We start from the raw sequence: 20,204 nt of genomic DNA, 5'->3' as shown, positions 1-20,204 counted from the left end.
ATCCGATTCATTCTTTTAAGAGAGTTTCACATGGCAAATACCTGAACAGAACAACGATCACCATCAACTGCCGCTTGCGCTGTCACACATGGACGGAAGTATAATAAAGAGAAGACCTATTGTACTCACCTGACCTTCCCCCCTTTCGATCCTCTCATCCAAGATCTTTTGCGCTTTACCCATCCAGTCTCCCTCTACTAGATCGGCAGTACGGTAAGCTGCAAATTCGAACCTCATGTAATCCGGTATGAAGCTCTTGATCGGCGTGTGCAACGCTTGTCCCACAGCTTCGGTCAATGCTGGTAGATCGTGAGCCTTGACAGAGTATACGAAGGGTCTATCCGTTGTTGTCGGTATAATCAGCGGTTTCGATGCTATGTGAACAAATGTAGACAAATACTTACGGCTCAAGATCGGTCATATGCCATTGCTGAGCATGCCAGCTCGTCCTGTTATCCGGGTCTGCCTCATCCCAGCTCAATATCGGGTTGATGAACTGATCAAGCGAAAGATGTTGAAAGTGTAAGCTCCTTTTCGCTACCTTTGAACTCCAAGTCTGCGAAAGAAGCTCGACTCACCGGTACACCCATGCAAAGCGCATCCCAGGGACTGGGGCTAATCCTCGGTTGTCCCACTCCGATAAAAACGAAGCTCTTTGCTAGTTGTCGATAGAAATCCAACTTATTCAATCGGCCCAAATTCGTCAGACCTGCTTCTTTGACTCGAAGAGACGTAACTTCATCGTCATCCGTCATCCCTGCCAACACCTTTATATCGTACTTCTCTTGCAGATGAGAAAGTGTGTCTAGAGTCCAAGAGAATTTCCCGGTATCTTCTAGGTATTTGATCTGTTTAGCGAGGAGATAAGCCTGAGGTGGATGAGAGCGTTCTGATGCCGACAAGGAAGGGAGTCTGCGACATGTGGGTTCGATAGAATAAGAGAGGAAGTAGTTGTTGTTCCGTGGAGAAGGGGATAAGGTGAAGTGTTCGCCTAACGGATTTGCTGCGCTGTAATACACATCAGATTGTCAGCTCGGTAAGTGATGGAGCCGACGAGACATTCATTATCTAGACTTTTGAGTAACGTCCGACTGGCCGCCGCGGGGGGTTTTATGATAGTAAGTCTTCGCTCAGAATAGGGCTTTCACTCACTCATCCCAGTACCAGAAACTCAGCACTCTCCATGCCTCAATTCCTTCCATATTCTCCGTTGTCTTGAGACACTTCTGTTCGACGTTATTGTAGCAGATGCCCACTTGATCCGGATCCGCTAAAACCATTCTAACATTATTCCGGTGCTTATGCCAAAGCTCCACCGTCTTCCTCATATCCGGGTTATACCATCCTAAACTTGCAAAGACGTACGAGTAGTTGTGGTAATTCAACGTACTAATCACACTTTGAGCGTAGATCGTCTCTCCGGCTGTCGAGGTCCCAGCGAAAGCCTCTGCGAACCACAAAGACGATAAGATGATTACCGTCGTTTGGTTTGTACCGCACCCATTCGAAATCAATTCCTGCTCTTCTTCGTCGTCTAGTCTTTCATGTGGTCCAAAAGGAAGGGAAGTGTTCCGTAACAAGCCCAGAGAAGCGCATCGTTCGAGACGGTCTGCGACTTGCTGGTTGTGCTCCCATACGTCGCCGGTGAAGAAGTAAGGGTTGTCGTGAATTTCCAGATTGCCGGAGGAGGATTCGGTGCCAAGTAGATGTCGACCGATTAGAAGGAGTAATGCGATTGAGGGTATTGCGAGGAGGATCAAGATAAGCAGGAGTTTCTTTTGGGTGTGTATAGACGTGGGCAGGAGGTTAAAGGGGAAAGGTCGATTTCTGAGCGGCCTGTATTCGAACGATAGACCGAGTCAGTCACCCACAAAGATATACAGCGGGAGGAATGCACAACTCACCGCCGGGTTATGCGTTCTTTCTGCTCATCGATCCCATCTGCTCCTGAAGGAGAGGTAGCCAAAGGGATGTAATCATTATCCACGGCCATGATGTAGGGTAATAATGCGGGGGCTGTGAATAGACCAAGCGCAGATCACTGAACTGCGGATGAAGGATATATTTGATCTGCTATTTCATCTGTAGTCGGTTGGCTCTTGTCGATGACTTCGGCCGTTATCGTTTACACATCGCGGTTGCTCTACCCAGCTGCTGGTAGGCTAGAGAGGTCGTTCAAGTGTTCAGGTTTGTTGTCTAGGAGTGAATTTTGAAGGATATCGGATTAGCCATATTCACATACATAAAATACGCGCACACACACACACATACACACACCGAGACGCCCGTTCCTATGCTACTCGTACAGTGACAAAACAAGGTACAATTACAACCGTCATTACAATAAATCCTAATCATCAACCGCGCCAAGCAACGAGGTGCAATAGTAGTTCTTTGTAATGCTCGTTACTCCACTTTTGAGTGGAATTCCTAATATTCCTAATAAAACACTTGGAGACTCCGCATATTGTTGCGTGATCGATTGTAATGGGTTAATTACGAAGAATTCTATAGGCCAATCAGCATTATTCCGAATCGGATTGATTTCGCCATCACCCACCAGAAAAAAGTCGGATCACCGGGTGGAGGAGATAACAAGAAAACAAATTAGATTGACAAGGTGGCCAACCTGTCGTCGACTATTGCTCTTTATCATCGTACTATTTTTGTCTGAACAGTAAGAAGCCAGTCCCGGAAGTCTCAGTAAAGTGTAAGAGTGACTCCACCTTCTTGACTCTGAGCATCCTCCCGGACTTCGCCTCTGTTACGCCTCGCTCAAACACGATGCAGCTGCAAGATAAGCGACCGCCGATATGGGTGTCTTGGTGGATGGCTTTCTCAGCAGTGGTCGTGACTTGGGGTAAGTCCTTCATAGCTCGACACAAACAAGGATGTTGATTGATCGGTGTATGTCACAGACGCTGCCTACTGCTTTCTGCGGCCGAGGAGTTTTGTCGGAGGGGATCTAGCTTGGATATGGGCCCCTTACAAGTGAGCCAATTTTCGTCAGATGTGTCACCAAGGGCATCAGCTAACGTTGTACGGCTGCTAGCATGGTCCCATATAGCATGGTAAGCTACTGATGACTGAATTATCCGTCTAAGCGAGCTGACAATCTATCAGGTGGATTACCTGTACGGCCAGCCAGGAGTAGATTCGAAGCAAGGGTTCACGAATGCTCAAGGTGAGTAATCGACCGACAATAATGCCTTCGCAACAGACTAATCATCATTCTTTGTCCAGCTCTCATGAATGTCATCGAAGTCTTTCTTGCTCTAGAATATCTCTATCTCCGCCATACTTCGCCCAGGACATCTTCGTTAACGAAGAACCCAGCACACCGGTATCACGCCCATGCCCCTCTCGTGGGATTCGCAGGAGCGTTGATGACCCTGAGCAAGACTGCACTGTACTTCTTACAAGGTGAGTCGATATCATTGTTCCGATCAAAGAGTAGAGCTGACTGAGAGAGGATGCCGCAGAATATTATTGCGATTGGTGTATGGTAGGACATAACGATAGATTCACTTTCTGGGTGGTATGGGTAACTACGAACGTGAGTCAAAGCCGTCCTCTCCAATCTGTCAGACGATTAGAACTGACGATTCCTGCTTATAGGGGTACGTCCACAACATCATCGCCACAATCTCCCATCGCTTATCGTATCAACTGACCTCTTCCTTGACTGCAGAACCTGGGTACTCCTGCCTCTTGTCGTGACCATCGTACTAGGCCGATTCATCGCGCAAGCGCTCATGAGGGACACAGCAGGCCAGATCGCTTATCTTGAATGGTCGACATCTCAACAATCGTCTTCGATAAATACACCTGCCAAGCGTTCAACCTCTTCTACGCCCAACGAAGCTAAATTAGAATCAGAGCAAGTTATCTCGGACACCCTCACGCCTTCTGCCCCTAATCCTGCCGCCTTACCCCTCACTTTCCACCCAAGAGGGCTATCGGTCCTCGTTGTTGGATCAAATCGTCTGGCAACTACCAGAGCGACGACTTTCATCGAAGCTGGCGCCAAAGTCACGATCACTTCATCAAATCCTGCTCAAGATCTAGTTTCGGAACTCCGACATTTAGTCGACTCTGATCGATTGACTTACAAGCAGATAGCAGCAAGATCCACCCAAGACTGGTCGTCTCTCATAGCAGACTTAGAAGTTTCCATCGTATGCGTAACGGATACCCTAGTCGGGTCATCTTCTCGTCGATCAAGATCTTCCGCGAAAACACTGTACGAGATCTGCTCATCCCTACGAATACCCATCAATATCGCCGATCAGCCCCTTTACTCCACATACACCTTCCCCTCCGTGCACCGATTTATCGGCCAGAACGGCGAGCCATCCAATCTCCAGGTCGCAGTGACAACGAACGGGCAGGGATGTAGACTGGCAGGCCGGATAAAGAGGGAGATTGTCTCGCGATTACCATCGAATGTTGGCGCAGCAGTAGACAATGTCGGAAAGCTGCGTGCGAAAGCTAAGGCTACAAAGGTGTCGGAGGAAGACAACCACGCATATGACATACCGCTCAACTCACCAGTTGACCAACTGCATACTCCGTCGCTATCACGAGTGGGGTCCACCGACAAGCTGTTCGCGCAGCAACAGGAAGAGCTGAGTGAAGAGGAACAACAGTTAAGGAGGATGAGATGGGTTCATCAGATGTCGGAATATTACTCGTTCGAACATCTCGCTCGATTGAAAGAGGAAGATCTAGATCAAGCATTAGAAACCTGGTCACTCTCCTCTTCACCTACTTCCGACGAAGTCACATTACGCCACCACGAGCATGGAGGACCTAGAAAGGGAAAGATACTGTTGATAGGTAGTGGACCTGGACATCCTGGATTGTTGACCGTCGCCGCCCACCATGCACTCAAAACAGCTACTCTCATCCTATCCGACAAGCTCGTCCCTTCCGAAATCTTAGCTCTTATTCCCCAATCGACGAAATTGCACATCGCCAAGAAGTTCCCTGGTAATGCAGAAGGAGCGCAGAATGAGATGATGGAGCTAGCTTTGGCGGGTGCGCAGCAGGGCGAGATCGTGGTCAGGCTGAAACAAGGAGACCCATTCGTCTATGGTCGAGGAGGAGAAGAAGTGCTCTATTTTAGAGAGAACGGATTCGAATCTACCGTGATTCCTGGAATATCTTCAGCACTGGCGGCACCTCTGATGATGGGTATACCGGTCACTCAAAGGGGAGTCGCGGAGTCATTAGTGGTGTGTACGGGAGTTGGAAGACAAGGAAAATCAGTCAAGTTGCCCGGATACATCAAATCTAGAAGTCTGATCATGCTCATGGGAGTAGCGAGGATCAATCAGATCATACAGACGTTGACATTATCGTCAGTAGAAGGCAGAGATGGTTTAGAGTACCCCGAATATCTACCGATAGGTATCATAGAGAGAGCTTCAAGTCCCGATCAAAGGATAATTATGAGCACGCTCGGAAAGATCGAAGAGAGCTTAAAGAAGTTGGACGAAAGACCGCCTGGAATGATCATTGTGGGATGGTCAGTACTTTGCTTGGAAGGGAAAGGCAAAGTGGATATACTGGATAGCGCAAATTCGGATCCGGAGAGCGAGAAGCAGATAGTGGACAATTGGCTAGATGGGAAGGAGTACAAGGTCAGAGAGGGGTTGCAGGAGGGTTGGCGGGAAATGCTGGACAGTATATAGATGATAGAGTGAATTTGCGCGACGTTCTACATGTAAAATTACACAGCATCGGATTATGGGATATATTACACGCTGTCTTGCCTATGGTACGTTTCGGATAAGTGCGACATGTCAAGGACGAAGCATATGGAACCGATCTCGCTCCCGTGAACATAATCCCAGCAGGCTCATCAACTGACTTGACCGCATGATGCACGACACATAAAAGAAACTCATCCTCCCGGTTGCATGCTAAGCTCCATGCATCGCATGCCTGCCTTATCCGAAGCAAGCCTGGTTCATCCCCGGTTGCAAGTGATATCATAGACTTGTAATCGCAGTCAATACCAGTTATTTCCTAAAATAGAACTTGAATGGCTTGGCTTGGTGAAACAAACTTATTCTGGGAATCACCACCATACAACCAAACACCGATCACCAGACCAACATTCATCCTGCTTCTTATTCATTCTTCTCATTCTCATTCTTCCAATTATCGTTCACGCCTGAATCACCCTTCACTATCCCCACTTATACCACACACCACAAGGAAGTAGACTGAGAATCGCAACACAAATCGGATGATCGCTCTCGAAGAAAATACCGAACCACCCCCTCCGCCGGATATACGACCGTTCGGTCTTTCCAGCGATAATCACAACAAGATCAATCACAATGAACTAAATCAAGTATTCAACCCTTCCTCCCTCCCTCTCGTGGGAGAGGAAGGTGCATTCCCAACCAAGAGAAATGCCAACCGCGTCAACAGCGTTAGGCGATCCGCCTTGATATCCTCCTCGATCAAAGCGGCAAATTTCCTTATCCCCTTCTTACTGGCCATCACCCTCATCCCAGCGACAGTCTCCGCGACCCCTATGAGCTCAAATGGCGAATATGACCCTTATACCTCGTACGAAACGCCCTCGGCTAGTAGTAGGAGGAAAGCAACGCCGATCTTGTCTTTCCTCAAATACGTCTTGGATTCAGCCTCGACCTGGTTAGCCCACTTCACAATCGCCCACGATGGGACGACTCCGCATGTACATTCATGGAACAAGAGGGAGTTGAGCACGGGAGAAATCGTAGAAGCGTGTATGATACCTGTGTTGGTGGCTCTGAGTGGAATGTTTGCGGGTTTGACACTAGGGTGAGCACTCGATTTCCCAAACATCCCCAGCAAAATTTGCAAGCCTGCTCGTGTGACATACCTTCTTCCGAATGAGATGTACCGCCCGATGATGTGAGTCGTGCTGATAACACGAACCGTTTTTTCGACCAGATACTTCTCCGTCGATCCGACTCAATTGCAAGTACTCAGTATCTCTGGGACGCCGAAACAGCAAGATTACGCTAGGAAGATTTTACCTGTCAGGTGAGTTTTCATCGAATCCACTCATTGTTTGCCCGAATGACAAATCAGCCAAATCAAGCTGATTGTGCTGTGCAACAATAGGAAAGATTCGCATCTACTTCTGACAACGCTCATTTTGGGTAATATGATTGTCAATGAAGCGTTACCCGTGGTCATGGACAACGTTATCGGTGGTGGTATCTATGCTGTCATAGCCTCTACAGCTTTGGTAGTCATGTAAGCTAAAAGCTCTCTTCGTTCCTCACATACACTTCAAAAAAGACCCTAATAGCTGATAAGGTGAATCATTACAGTTTCGCAGAGATCATCCCCCAATCAATCTGCTCTCGATACGGTCTTTTGGTCGGTGCATCAATGGCATGGCCCGTTAGAGTGATGATCTGGATCGCGTTCCCGATCGCTTGGCCAATTGCGAAGCTCCTAGAATACATCTTGGGTGCACACCACGGAATTATCTACAGGCGAAGCGAGTTGAGAGAATTGATCAAGATGCACGCGGCCGGAGCGGAGGGCGGAGGAGATCTGGATTTCGATACGGTTCAGATGGCTCAGGGCGCTTTAGATCTCGCTCAGAAGAGTGTCAAGGAAGCCATGACTCCAATCGAGGATGTTTTTGTGAGTGTTTTCGCACTTCCATCAGTTCTTGCAGTAACCTGGTCTGGTCGAGTGTCGAAGTGGGAAGCCTGGAAGCTAAAATGAAATAATGTGTAGATGCTACCTATCGAAGCCAAGCTGGATTATGAAACCCTTGGACATGTTGTCAAATCTGGTCATTCCCGTATTCCAGTACGTACTACAGTACCTCATCAGCAGAATCTTGCGCTTATCATTCTCGCTCGTTATAGGTCTATCAGATGGTCGAAGTCCCCGATATCAACCTCGCTGCACCAAGCAAAGGCCCTGCGAGAACTAAGATGGTCAAGAAGGTCTTAGGAAGCTTGTTGGTGAAGAGTTGTGTACTGCTTGATCCCGAAGGTAAGTTAGATCGGTCCTTGTGAAGACGTACTCATGCTGACGGTGCTACCAAAGATGCCACACCTCTTGCTTCCATACCAATCAACGCTATCCCCTCTGTACCGTACGATGAGCGGCTCACCAATATGCTGAATGTCTTCCAGGAAGGTGAGTTGGTTGTTGTTCAAGTGAAGTTTCGGCTGACCAGCGTAATCAGGTCGTTCGCACATGGCTATTGTCTCCAGAAGGCCCAAAAGGGTGGAGAAAGATCTCGAAGACGCAGAATCAGTCATGACTGCAGCAGCTGGTGGACTTCGACAACGATTCATGAGAAAAGTAGCAGAGATATCACACGGAAACAAGTCGTCTTCAGACTCTGATTCTTCAGACGAGACTGACACAGATGTGGAAAGAGGTGAAAAGGAAGAGAAGAAACGGAGAAAGAAGAGGAATAAGCGGTCAAATTCAGGTAGCGAGACTACCGCTGTCTCACCGACGTCGACAAACGTGACTGCCGCCGAGGAGATCAAGGAGAATGCGAAAGCCGAACAAGAGAAGAAGAGGAAAGGCGGTATGATAGAAAAGGCAAAATTGACTCAATTGGAACAGACCGTTCCTGCCGATGCGCAAATGGCACCGGGTGCAGTGGAAAAGGTGAGGCTCAACTTTCATGCAAAGCGAGACGATCTGGTCTGACAGGATTCGCTCTTAGTTCTTCGAAGGATTAGAAGGTGCGCCGCTCGGAATCATCACCCTTGAGGATGTGTTGGAGGAACTCATTGGTGAAGAAATCTATGACGAGTGAGTGACTCTATTTGGCCTTCTTATCCAGTCAAACAATCTGACACGACTGCATTTCATCAGGTATGACGAACATGGGGTACCTCGATCAGATGCTTCCGCCTTCGTGCCTCGAGAAGCCATGCTTGCGGCTCGAAAAGCGGCTTTAGCAAGACAAAACTTGGCTTTGGCCGAATCGACACCTTTACCATCTACAAATGATGCGGATCTCGAACAACAACCGTTACCTACACCTGGTGGCGCCGGTCGACGTGTTGGTCTACCTAAATTGCCGATGCCTAAATTCAGTCTTGGCAAGAAACCACTCTCGCAACCCGGCAAATCGAGGTCTGCACCAACTGCAGACGATCCAAAATTGCAGATGACCAGTCAAACTCCCCCTCCACCTGCGTCACAACCGCAGTTCACTGCTGAACCTAGTAGTTTGCCTTTGGCTCCGGGCGATGAAGATGTCAGACGGACGCAATCTGAAGTGAGGGTCAACTCGAGGAGACAGTCCGAATCGAATGATGGCGCACTTCAGAATGCTTCTACTGCAACAACCGCTGCCGTACCTCTGAAAGGTCTGGATCCCGTAACGGCTGTTCCTGCTCGACTGCTCTCGGGCGGAGGCTCGGTGACGCCTAATATCGCACCACCGAGCAACAACGCCAATCTGCTTTCGGAAGCTCTGATTATGGAACGTGGACGAAGACGAGGACCCGGCACAGGCGCAGCAACTCCACCGATCTTGCGTGCTGCGAGTCAAGGCGGTGTAGTGAGGTCAAATGCCCCGAGTAGACAGCCCACTCCACCAGCTTCAGGAGGTTCCACCGCTTCCACTTCCCAGCCGCGAGCGACCACTGCTGCAGGTTCTGCCGAAGGGATCCTCAGTCCTCAACCAGTCCCAGGGAAGAAGGTACCCAAATTCAAGTCAGTTCCTACACCTATGCCAGGTACGCCTGCTGCAGCAGAAAGAAGTGATCCAATGGAGAGGATAAAGAAGACCTCGGATCTGAAGGAGTAAACGCGTGGAAGGAGATACAGCTGGATCAGAATCGCATCTCGTCCGCATCAATTCTGGCATTTTCCGTCCTTTCGCTATACACGATTTTCGCATGTTCTCTATCTGAATGTAATCATATATGTGTCTAGAGGTCGTCATTACAGCGACAGCGTCTTCAGCGCCATGCATGTAGTTTGCAGTTGCGCGGATTTAAGCTGTCGAAAGTTGAATTAATGGATTTATAAACCAGCCCGAGTCACGTGATGTGACGCCACCATACAAACCTATTTGGCGCGGCTGGTTTTATTTCTTTGCAGGATAAACAAATAACATTGACCACATTGACCTCTTGTCATTCAACATTCCTCACATATCATCCCATATCCATCAACCTACGACCCTCAATTCTTCGATTCGATACGTACATACCTCGGAGATTCAGCGGTCTCTAACCGTAAGAACACAGCAAAAGTGAGAACAACCTGCTTTATGGGTGAAGCATCGACAATCCTCTCATTCCCGCAATCACCATGTCACGTCCTCAAACCCACCGAAAGTCTCAATCAACCTCAGCCCTTTCCTTCCTAGCGTCTCCAACCCACCCAGCGACATCATCTTCATCATCATCATCGTCATCGAGTCGTACACCATCGCGCTCCAAGATGGACCAAGATGTCACTTCAAAGGCACATTACCCTTCTCGCTCCCGTTCCAGACAATCCCTCTTACCTCCCATTCATGAACCTCAATATCCATCATCAATGACTGCATCTGCATCTATGGCAACCTTACCAGGACTCACATCTCCAAGGAAATCATCAAAGCACAGTGCAGAAGGATCTGAAGAGCACGCGACGAAACAACCTGGACAAGCTCAGCCCCAGCGTTCGAGTAGAAGTAAGAGCCATTCCGCTGCCGAGGTCATCAAAAGGGAGAAAGCAGCTGCTGAGACAATGAGGAGAGAACGTTCAGACGAAGGTCTGGATAACTGGTTGAGCGATGTGAGTGCATCTCTGACTCGGCATATCTCATCGTGGACGTCATGTGTGGAGGCATACAGCATTGCTGATGGATTATACGCTCCTGATAGTTACGATCCCTACGCAGCTCCTCCAGGCGAAGGTTGTCGGCTCTCAAAAACGCAGAAAGGTATCTGCTGGAAACCTGCATTGATCAATCTCATTTAAGTATGCAGGACCTACTATCGAAGCAAGGTAAGTCAGATAATCCGCAATCGCAACCACAGACAAGCGAATCAAGCTGACATGACGATCTAGTCCATAATGTTCTATTGTCGCTGTTGACCAGACACACGACGACGCTATCCCAACGCTCATCACATACATCTCTACCAGCACGAGACGAGGTGGCGTTCAGCTTGATACCTGAGATTGAAGTCATCTCCAGTATATTACAGGGACTATGCTGCATCAGTCGGAAATGCAAGGAGACCATGGGAGAAGGTTGGGTGATGGAGGTGAGGCAAATCCATCTGACGGTGACAACTGTGTATTCCCAACTGACTTTCTCCTTGTAATTCTCAAGATGTTCATTGACCTCCTGCTACTTCTCCGATCTCAACCCCCGATCGATGAAAGCGCCAACTCAAAGGCTATAGCATACATCATCCTGGAAATGCTATTCTGTGTATTGGTCGACTCGCCTAATAACGCGCGAACATATGAAAAGCTCGGCGGGTTGGAGGCTGTTGTGAGGGTTTTGAAGGGTACAGGTGTCACTAAGGATGTCAGGTGAGAACTTACATTACACACCATCTTTATCGGCGTCCAGATCTACGTAATATATCAAATGAGGCAGGAGATGCTGATGTTCTCTGCCCTTCAGGATGAAATGCATCGAATTTCTCTACTTCTACCTACTACCCGAACAAAACGAACCTCAACGAGCCGTTTCTTCCGCATCGTCCTCCTCTTCATCGTCATCCAACGAATCAACCTTATTCCCTCCGTCTCCCTTATCCACTTCGCAGAACTCCATCGGCCTACCAAAGATCGCTCCTGACGGCCGATCTCCATCCCCATCATCGCTACATCCCAGAGGTCTCGCAGATCTTGATCTGCCATTCGTTCCTATGACGCCAAGAAAAGCGCCTCAGCCCAACCTGGGTTACCTCACTCCCGCGACCCGCAAGTCGTCTGTCTGCACATCCGCTTCCTCTACGCCCGGTCTGCCCACTGTTCCTGCTTCTCCACGATTGCCGATATCGCAAAGTACCACATCGAGAGGATTAGCAGCGATGTTAGATGAGATGGATACTTCGGATTGCCCTACACCTCGATCGAACAGGTCAAACAAGGTAGTCAGCGATGAAGAGAAGAGTGAAGTAGGATTAGGCTTAGGTCTACCTAGAATTCAGAGTGGTCTAGTGAGATCCGACACGACTCAGAGAGACTGGTCCAGCATGAGTCAAGAGAAAGACAGATCAACGACAATGACTACGTTTATTGATCCCTTCAATGCGGCCACTACTTCCGAGAGATCCTACTCTGGCTCCTCTGGTTCTTCTACTATCGTTCCCATCCCTCACTCCAGAACTATCTCACGGTCGAGTACCCAACCTTCGTTGACTATCACAGATACGAATGGCCTTCCTCGATCACCCAGCACATCATCCGGCATGAGCACAACGAGAAGATCGAGTATACGCAGAGTCAGCAAAAGTCCCTTGATACAGTCAAATGTACCTGAGTCGCCAGAGAAGGGAAGAACGAAGCTATCAGAATCGCCAGGTCCCAGACCGGCTAAAATCAGACATTCGAGGACTCAATCTCATCTTTCTGGTCTGTCTTCAAGCAGAAAATCATCTATACCTCCCGTCCCACCCCTTCCCGCGAACAGCGAGCAGATGGCCCGCACCCCTTCCAACAAAGTCCGAGCTTTCCCGGCGGAACTTACAAGAGGTATCCCGCCGTCTGCCTCCTCCCCTTCGCTGGCCAACGGTATGACCCCGCTCGGACCGAGTAAGAGGGTAGTCAGTGATAAGCAGAAGATATCGTTTAGTCTGCGGAAGGAACGGCCTTTAGACGAGAAGAAGAAGAAGACACCGGGAGATGTGAAATCGGTGGAGGAGAAAAAGGAGATGGTGAGTCTCAGCTGCTACGCTTCTTACACTGCCAGACACCTGTTCTGCCTTGCGAGCTTTGAGGAACAACAACTGACGTCAATCGGCAACACAGCTCGGCATGTGGTTGGGTAATGTGGATCAGCTCGTTCAAGGCGTAGAGAAGGTCAGCTTCTGGGGGTCCATAAGGAACGGCTCAAAAGGAGGGGATTAGACACCTTTGCGTTGACTCGTACCAGGACGTCACGGCAGGCAGAACATACCACATCATCCGAAACACTTTGTCACCAGCGCTGTCCATTCTGTTCACATGTAAAAAGCATCACTGTATATATCAGACTTCCAAGGAGTAGTGTATTTTCATGCACACGGCGGTTTCATGCTGCGCATCATCAGATTCACCAACCAAATGATTCTGACTTCATATAAACTTCGCTCAAATCATGGTATTTCCCAGACAAGATGCCGATTTGAGCTCTTGTTACTGCGTTGGCGCAGTCAGACAAAAATCCACGAGGTCCGCAGGCTGGTACACGGCAAGCAAGCAAGCAAGCAAGCAGTCAGTGTATGCATCGCTACTTCAGGCAAGATGACCTTGTAGACGCGGAATTACTCACTAGCCACCGCTAAGGAACCTGCGGCGATGGCCACTTCTTTTTCAATCAAATGAGGCATATCAGGACGTGTGGATTGAGTATGGAAGTTTGATAGATTGATCAACTCCGACTCTTTGTTGGCTGAGGAAGAAACATCTGAACCTTCAGTGGGCGTCAAATTCACACCGGCTGCGTCGATGTCCGAGGTTGTAGCCCCGGTGATGTGTATCCGGATATCGACGTAAGGATAGGCAAGACGGATCGAATCCAATTCTCTCTCGAACCACTTGATCGATGCTAGGGGACGACTAGTGACTGCGCGAGGCAGCTGACTGAGTGATGTTAAGAAGCGTCTCGACTCACTGGTCTTCCTAAACACCCAGACAAAAGTGACTTCCTGACCTGCTTCACCGTACCAAACGAGATCCTGCAAGACACTCAAACCCCATGTGACTCCTGTACCAGCCACGCAAATTAAGACTCTATCAAATTTCCGCAATTCTCCATCCTCGACTCCTCCGTACGGTCCATCAACAAGGACCTTAAAGCTATTTGCACCGCATTTGACTTTGTCAGAGAGGGCCATGGTGAAGCCCCCAACCGGCTTAAGAAGACAAACCATCTCTCTAATTGAACCACGGTTGTAGTCGTGTTTGGCGGATGGTGGCGAAGGGGTAGTGGCCAAGCTGAATGGGTGTGAGTCGAATGGCCTCACACCGACAAATCGTATGAATACGTGTTGTCCTGCATGCCAATCGATGAACATAGTAGGTATGGTGAGTTTGAGGGTCCCATCCTCGTCGACGATCTCTGCTTTCGCTAGATGCAAGGTCGGATTGTTGAGGATGACCATGACCAACCGCCAGGTCACGCTGGATAGGAACAGAACGATAGTAGCTATCATATACGCACTGCAAAACGCACAACGTTGGTCAATTGGCAGTCTAAAGCAGAACTATCTTTCACTCACTCGCTATCGAGTTCTCGGTAGCCGTGCCAGAACATTGCGCCAAGGAAGAAGACAGCCATGATAATGTGTACCCAGTAAAATGACTCGTAAAATCCTCGTCTACGCAGCAGAGCAGAGTCAGTCAAGTAAGAGCATCGACACCTCATCTTGAGCGGGTATTGACTCACCTGAAAGGAGGCAAGGCACCTGTGAATAACACTAAAAGAGGCGCGAGAGCCACAAATCCGGAGACGTATATCCCGTTGACAGCCATCGTTCCCGCCAAACCTCGTTCGCGAATCGCTCGAATGCACGAGGCGACCGTATGGACGATGCTCATGTAAGTGAAGTTGAAAGCCGCTCCTTGATGCAGTACTTGGAGCTTCTCGTGTGATACGCCGGTCAATACCGATATGATATTCCGCTTCGATCCCAGAACGCTACAGCAAAATGGATGGAAAATCCAGGTCAGCGATTGCGATTGTAGCGAAGAATCGTGGAGTCATTATGCGACATGTACTGCACTCACAAGATAAGAGGTAATGTAGCCATGGCTATCCACTCGCTTCTGAGATAGAGCGGTGCAGACCCGTAGAATGGCGGATAATAGTAGTACTCATTGATGAATGTAAAACCAGTCGCAAATAGCAAGCCAGCGAAAAGCACGAGATTGGGACCAAGAGCACCGAATGTCCACACCCATGATAGTACCTTTTCGTAAGTTTCCGGGACTTGAGGATAAGACAGCATTCTGGAAAAAAGCAGTACCTTTGGTGTAGAAGGCGGTCGAAGAAGCGGATCCATATCGAATTCGAAGTTTCCAAAGGTGTCGTAGGACGGTGAAGAGGAACAACAGACCGCAAAGGAAGCCTAACGTATAATAACCATACTTCACCTGTTTAGCCCAAGGTATCCTGGCGGCCTGATATGCGGTTCGTTCGGCTGCCGTAGGGACATATCGTCCTTGGGAATCAATTGTACCGGGTGTATAATCTGTAGTGGCGGTCATAAGGGACGAAGAAGTCTGAGTGGGTCGATTTGTGCTCAAGCCCATTGGCATGGAGGTCATTGTACCCATGTCCATTTTGAGTAGTACGGGCTCTGTCTTGTTGTCTACACAGAAGGAGAAGTCACCCTTTTTTGTAATCGATAGTCCTCCATTGGCGCGATATATATGTATCTCTGTGGTAGCAACGATATTTAACCACTACTACTCGCCCCGTACAGATGTATTCGTGGCACATCCCTGGAATTCCGGAACCACCCTTGGAATGTTTCAAAGGGTTATCGATAAGGCCTCAAACACATGAGCCATTTACCTGATTCGTCCATCCTCATACTGCCGCATCCTTTTTTGTCGCAGAAGATGACTCATGCAAATGGCTCGATCACACTCGAACAGCTGAGCCAAATCTATAACCATTCAGATCGCAGCTCTGTGAGATGATGCATACAAAGGTTGATCTTGGCGAGCAAGTGACCCCGTTGAATGGGACACACAAGTCCAGAGCACATTGTATATATGTATATATAGTTGAGCAAGTGGAACTTTTCCTCCTCTGCTACTCCTCATATCCTCCCGCACTCTTACAATCAAGCAAGACTCTCGTTCATCAACTACTCCATACTGATCCATCTTCTCTATCTGAGCTTCCCCACTGCCGAAGTACACTGTTCACCATGGACATGGGTCACGGCGATATGGACATGGACTCGCACGCATGCAAGATCTCGATGCTCTGGAACTGGTACACCATCGACTCGTGCTTCCTCTCCGCGACTTGGCATGTTCGAAGTAAAGGAGGATTTGCTGGGAGTGTCATCGGAGTCTTCCTCTTGTGCATCGCCATAGAGTTTGTGAGAAGGGTCGGAAGGGAATACGATAGAAGGTTGATCATGGCTGCCAAGGTGCGTTCTTCATCCTCACCGGACATTGAAGCCTAGTCTTTCTTGACGTTCAGTCACATGAACTTGATACGCTCTTATCACCCTGTGCTGACGTACCACTATACGATGCTGCTTGATAGGCTGGATTGACTCCTGTCACCTTACCAGAGGTCTCGAAAGATGCATCTTCGCCAACGACATACCAGTAAGTCACATCTCAAATCAGATCAAGTCACTCTTCTTCACACTTTCTCGAATGTGTAAATCCCTTTCTCCTAAAGTCACAAAGGATTAAGCTTACCGCATAGGCACTTTAGCTTCAGGCCCTCATGGGTACAACAGATCATCCGGGGGATAGCCTACGGTAGCCAATTCACCGCCGCCTTCCTTGTCATGCTCTTCGGGATGTTCTTCAACGGATATATCCTCTTTGTCATCTTCCTCGGTCAGACTGTCGGGTATATCATCTTTGGCAGAGATACTTGTACGGCTGCGGTCGATCACGTAGCTTCAGGTAGCTGCTGTTAAGAGTTCACAGTCTCGCTCTTCAGTCTGTACATTGGAAAATTCATCTGGTCGTAGTATGAGGGCAACGACCCGGCTCTTCATAATACAGATACACCACTCATTCTAATGTAGATATACTTGTACTTGAGGCCTCATGTCGTTTTCGGTCTCCCATCGTCTGGGTATCACGCGTATCTCGCTGAGAGATACAATCACCGATTTAATCTTCATCGAATCATGCATTTCGTGTGTAATCAATCGTAGAAGGTCTTCATTTGTATTTTGGCGGAAGTACAAAGGCTAGCGGACATTCACTTCGGTTCGTGGTTGTTATCATCTGTAGACTCACTGCTGCAGCTATCAAGTCTTTCTTGATCTCTCCAAATAGACCTTGCTGTCTGTCCGTCTTCCCCATGTATGTCAACTCGATCGACGCAAATTATGTCCTCGTATTCCTGAACATCGTAACGACCAGTGTCCCTCCTTCTGTCTGTCCGTTGATCCAGGATGAAACAGGGCACGATGCGATAAGAGCAAGAGCAAGAGCAAGAGCAAGAGCAAGAGCAAGAGCAAGAGCAAGAGCAAGAGCGATATCAAACAATTGCTGTTGCGATATCTGGTTTATTTGATTCAGCACTAAGCCACAGAAACAGAAGAAGACACTGCTACTGCGATAGAATCGAAATGAATGCATGCGGTTCCAGACTGTATGCTATCTGGCTCTTACGCTCGTGGTGTACGATTCCAACAACCATGATAAATTGAGGTGCATGATGTACCAACCATCCGTCCGAAACTGACCAAGCGAAAACAGAAACAAAAAATGACAATGTTACCATGACTTTGATTACTCTATCTAGTCCGACCTATTTCTCACTCGATGATATTATAGGAAGAATATAAGACTATATCAAATCGATGATCACACGTGTCAAGAATATAACGCCTTCCAGAGGAATTATACGGATGAGAAGCGAAAGCTGATATCGAAGAACAGCTTAATGGTATTTAGAAATGGCGTTGATGTAGGTTTGACCGGATTGACTAATACAGCCACGCACAATCAGCACACGAAATCCATGTCACAGAAGGTGAAGGGAGAAAGGAAATTGGACCAGACGAAACTGAGCGTCGACTCACCTCAATGCACCGTTAGAGTACATAGGCCAAACGTCGCCCAAACCATCGCCATTGGAGTAAGCGTAAGCGTGTACTCTCGAATCACCCTCGAAGAGATCAACAATCTCGTTGATGTAGGTGTTGATCTCGCTTTGGTCGGTACAAGGGATGAAAGATGAAGAGTCGTCCACACAGGCGAACTCGGTAACCCAGATGGGTTTACCAAAAGTGTTCCAGTAGTAATCGATATCAGCCTTGACGCCGTCCATGTTGTTCTTGTTGACGTGGATGTTGGTGATATCCCAAGGAACAGAGATCTGCTTCTCGAACGATCCTAACCATCCGATGTATTGCTCGGCGGCTTGGTGGCACATCGAGGGGGAGATCAAAGTGGATCCCTTTGCTTTCCATGGGCCGATCAAGGTGTTCCAGAGGCCAGCGGCTGTAACGATGAAGCAAAACCAGCGATTAGGATGTGTGAGGGCGTTTAGGAGACGGCGACTCACCAGTGCTGACATCGATGTTAGCACTTCCCCAAGTGGAGCAATCCGGTTCCTCGAAGCCCATGATGTATTGAGGAGTCGACGAGATAGCCTTGAAGACGTCCAATCGGGAAGCATCGGTGGAATCAACGGTCCCAGCACCCCAAAGCATAGGTACGGCGATGGGAGTACCAGAGTGACCGGATGGGTTGGCAGACCAGTCTGCGGTGGATCAAAATCAGACATCAATTGGGTTATGCTGCGCGAGGTAGGGAGATAACGACTCACCATACCACCATCCAATGTGAGCTTCGCACTGATCGTAAGCATCTCCACCGGCAATACCAGCTTTGATACCGTTAGGAGTGTAGTTGCCGTTGTTGGAGCTACCTCCGGAAGAGGAAGCAGCAGAACTTGAAGCAGCCGCAGCAGCGGAAGTGCTTGTAGCGGTAGCGGATGCTTGAGATTCAGCTGCTTCGGAAGTCTGCGTTTGATAATTGTTCTGATTATTATTCTGATTCTGATTTGTATCTTCAGTTTGAGTTTGACTTACTTGAGTTGGGTTTGTATAGTTCTCTTCTGCGTCAAGGGAGCTTGAGGAGGTAGTAGCGGCCGGAGCAGCTTCGCTCGAGGAGGTTTTAGTAGCCGCTACTTCGGTGGGAGTGGCTGCAGCAGCTTCGGTAGAAGAAGTCTTGGCTCGACAAGTCGCACCTCTCTTCCTGACTACCTTTCTCTTGGGCTTAGTCTCTAAGGCTCGAGGGTGACCAGCTGCGATGGATGCGGCTCTTTTGTCGACTTCCCTTCTTTCGACTACGGTGGCGAGTCGTTCGACGGCTCGAGCGTGATCAACACCTTTGGCAGCGTGTCTCCGGTGAGGGTTGACTGAGAGTACAGGGGTGGCGAGGAGGGCGAGGATGGGAAGAAGCGTTGAGAGTTGCATCTTGATTCGATTTAATTGATTTACTGTATAAGTTGAGGTTGAATTGATGAGATGATAGATCGATGAGCAGTTGAAACGAGTGTTTAACGTCTACAAATGAGTGTCTGTGCGAGGGTCGAGAGTAGGTGGACTGTTGGGTTGACGTCGAGTCAGGCAGTTATAGGAGATATCGAGGAGTAGATTGTGATCGAATGATAGGTTGATGGTTATAAGTCGTGTACAATTCGAGGGAGATGAAACAGATTATCGTCAGCTTTGTATTGCTTTTTTATATGTTGATGTTATATCGCCCCATCCCTCAACTCGCATTCACAGTCTAGGCCCTTGCTGCTTTTCCCTTTTCAATGTTCTTGGCTGTTTCTGTGCGTGGTCGCTAAGAGGTCTGTGTGTGCTCTCAGACCTCTCCTGCCTTTGTATCCTTGATTATCGTTCAAACGAATGTATCCTCCTTCGTATGATCAGATGGTGTAACAGGCAGAACGAAGCGACAATTTGGGATCAGGGAGGAAATAGATGCCAAATAGCAAATAGCAAATAGCAAATACTGGTGACTAGCGATTACCACCGCCTGTATGAAGGTGGTACCACTGATCAAGGAGGCAGTGGACAAAGGAGAAATGGATCGAGAGAGGTACATGAAAGGACGCTCGGTCATATTCATGTAACAGTCATAGTCACACGGTGACACACAGACCGCATAAAGGAGACGACACGCGTAATGGGACATAATAACTGACGGTGATGTGATTAGCTTCTAGCTATGTCAATCGATGATCAGTGAGCAAATACCTGTCTTCCTTACTGTTGTCGATGTCGAGTGTGTCGATGGTGTCGATGTCGGTGGTGGTGGTGGTG

The 20,204-nt window shown here is 48.5% G+C and overlaps 8 protein-coding genes across 8 annotated transcripts; 5 read left to right on the top strand and 3 right to left on the bottom strand.

Moving 5' to 3' along the window:
- Positions 1 to 26: 26 nt before the first annotated feature.
- On the bottom strand, positions 27 to 1,993 carry I303_108714 (uncharacterized protein; the record flags this gene model as incomplete). The annotated part of the gene is made up of 6 exons (XM_018410235.1): positions 27 to 41; positions 130 to 337; positions 405 to 496; positions 579 to 1,008; positions 1,153 to 1,836; positions 1,905 to 1,993. The coding sequence occupies 6 exons, from the start codon at positions 1,991 to 1,993 to the stop codon at positions 27 to 29; spliced, it is 1,518 nt and encodes a 505-aa protein (XP_018260044.1).
- A 791-nt stretch (positions 1,994 to 2,784) lies between these two features.
- On the top strand, positions 2,785 to 3,720 carry I303_108713 (uncharacterized protein; the record flags this gene model as incomplete). Its single annotated transcript, XM_018410236.1, has 7 exons — positions 2,785 to 2,860; positions 2,919 to 2,991; positions 3,053 to 3,071; positions 3,124 to 3,184; positions 3,244 to 3,423; positions 3,483 to 3,556; positions 3,619 to 3,720. The coding sequence occupies 7 exons, from the start codon at positions 2,785 to 2,787 to the stop codon at positions 3,718 to 3,720; spliced, it is 585 nt and encodes a 194-aa protein (XP_018260045.1).
- Positions 3,721 to 3,755: 35 nt separating this feature from the next.
- I303_108712 (uroporphyrinogen-III C-methyltransferase) lies at positions 3,756 to 5,696 on the top strand (the record flags this gene model as incomplete). The annotated part of the gene is made up of 1 exon (XM_018410237.1): positions 3,756 to 5,696. The coding sequence occupies one exon, from the start codon at positions 3,756 to 3,758 to the stop codon at positions 5,694 to 5,696; it is 1,941 nt and encodes a 646-aa protein (XP_018260046.1).
- Positions 5,697 to 6,256: 560 nt separating this feature from the next.
- Positions 6,257 to 9,808, top strand: I303_108711 (uncharacterized protein; the record flags this gene model as incomplete). The annotated part of the gene is made up of 10 exons (XM_018410238.1): positions 6,257 to 6,822; positions 6,955 to 7,047; positions 7,129 to 7,263; positions 7,341 to 7,662; positions 7,759 to 7,833; positions 7,893 to 8,022; positions 8,077 to 8,169; positions 8,219 to 8,655; positions 8,714 to 8,802; positions 8,866 to 9,808. The coding sequence occupies 10 exons, from the start codon at positions 6,257 to 6,259 to the stop codon at positions 9,806 to 9,808; spliced, it is 2,883 nt and encodes a 960-aa protein (XP_018260047.1).
- Positions 9,809 to 10,317: 509 nt separating this feature from the next.
- I303_108710 (uncharacterized protein) lies at positions 10,318 to 13,083 on the top strand (the record flags this gene model as incomplete). Its single annotated transcript, XM_065969902.1, has 6 exons — positions 10,318 to 10,788; positions 10,878 to 11,001; positions 11,065 to 11,264; positions 11,333 to 11,538; positions 11,633 to 12,890; positions 12,985 to 13,083. 6 exons carry the CDS (start codon positions 10,318 to 10,320, stop codon positions 13,081 to 13,083), a joined length of 2,358 nt encoding a protein of 785 aa, XP_065825974.1.
- Positions 13,084 to 13,267: 184 nt separating this feature from the next.
- I303_108709 (uncharacterized protein) lies at positions 13,268 to 15,498 on the bottom strand (the record flags this gene model as incomplete). The annotated part of the gene is made up of 7 exons (XM_065969901.1): positions 13,268 to 13,395; positions 13,487 to 13,762; positions 13,829 to 14,376; positions 14,436 to 14,534; positions 14,603 to 14,854; positions 14,944 to 15,125; positions 15,310 to 15,498. 7 exons carry the CDS (start codon positions 15,496 to 15,498, stop codon positions 13,268 to 13,270), a joined length of 1,674 nt encoding a protein of 557 aa, XP_065825973.1.
- A 596-nt stretch (positions 15,499 to 16,094) lies between these two features.
- On the top strand, positions 16,095 to 16,829 carry I303_108708 (uncharacterized protein; the record flags this gene model as incomplete). The annotated part of the gene is made up of 3 exons (XM_018410241.1): positions 16,095 to 16,322; positions 16,442 to 16,506; positions 16,619 to 16,829. 3 exons carry the CDS (start codon positions 16,095 to 16,097, stop codon positions 16,827 to 16,829), a joined length of 504 nt encoding a protein of 167 aa, XP_018260050.1.
- A 977-nt stretch (positions 16,830 to 17,806) lies between these two features.
- I303_108707 (uncharacterized protein) lies at positions 17,807 to 19,349 on the bottom strand (the record flags this gene model as incomplete). The annotated part of the gene is made up of 4 exons (XM_018410242.1): positions 17,807 to 17,852; positions 17,949 to 18,369; positions 18,434 to 18,631; positions 18,698 to 19,349. The coding sequence occupies 4 exons, from the start codon at positions 19,347 to 19,349 to the stop codon at positions 17,807 to 17,809; spliced, it is 1,317 nt and encodes a 438-aa protein (XP_018260051.1).
- Positions 19,350 to 20,204: the final 855 nt, after the last annotated feature.

Source organism: Kwoniella dejecticola, chromosome 11 (assembly GCF_000512565.2).
Source record: "Kwoniella dejecticola CBS 10117 chromosome 11, complete sequence".
Classification (NCBI taxonomy): Eukaryota; Fungi; Basidiomycota; class Tremellomycetes; order Tremellales; family Cryptococcaceae; genus Kwoniella; species Kwoniella dejecticola.
The sequence above is the reverse complement of the archived record's forward strand: the minus strand, read 5'-3'. Positions and strand labels throughout refer to the sequence as shown.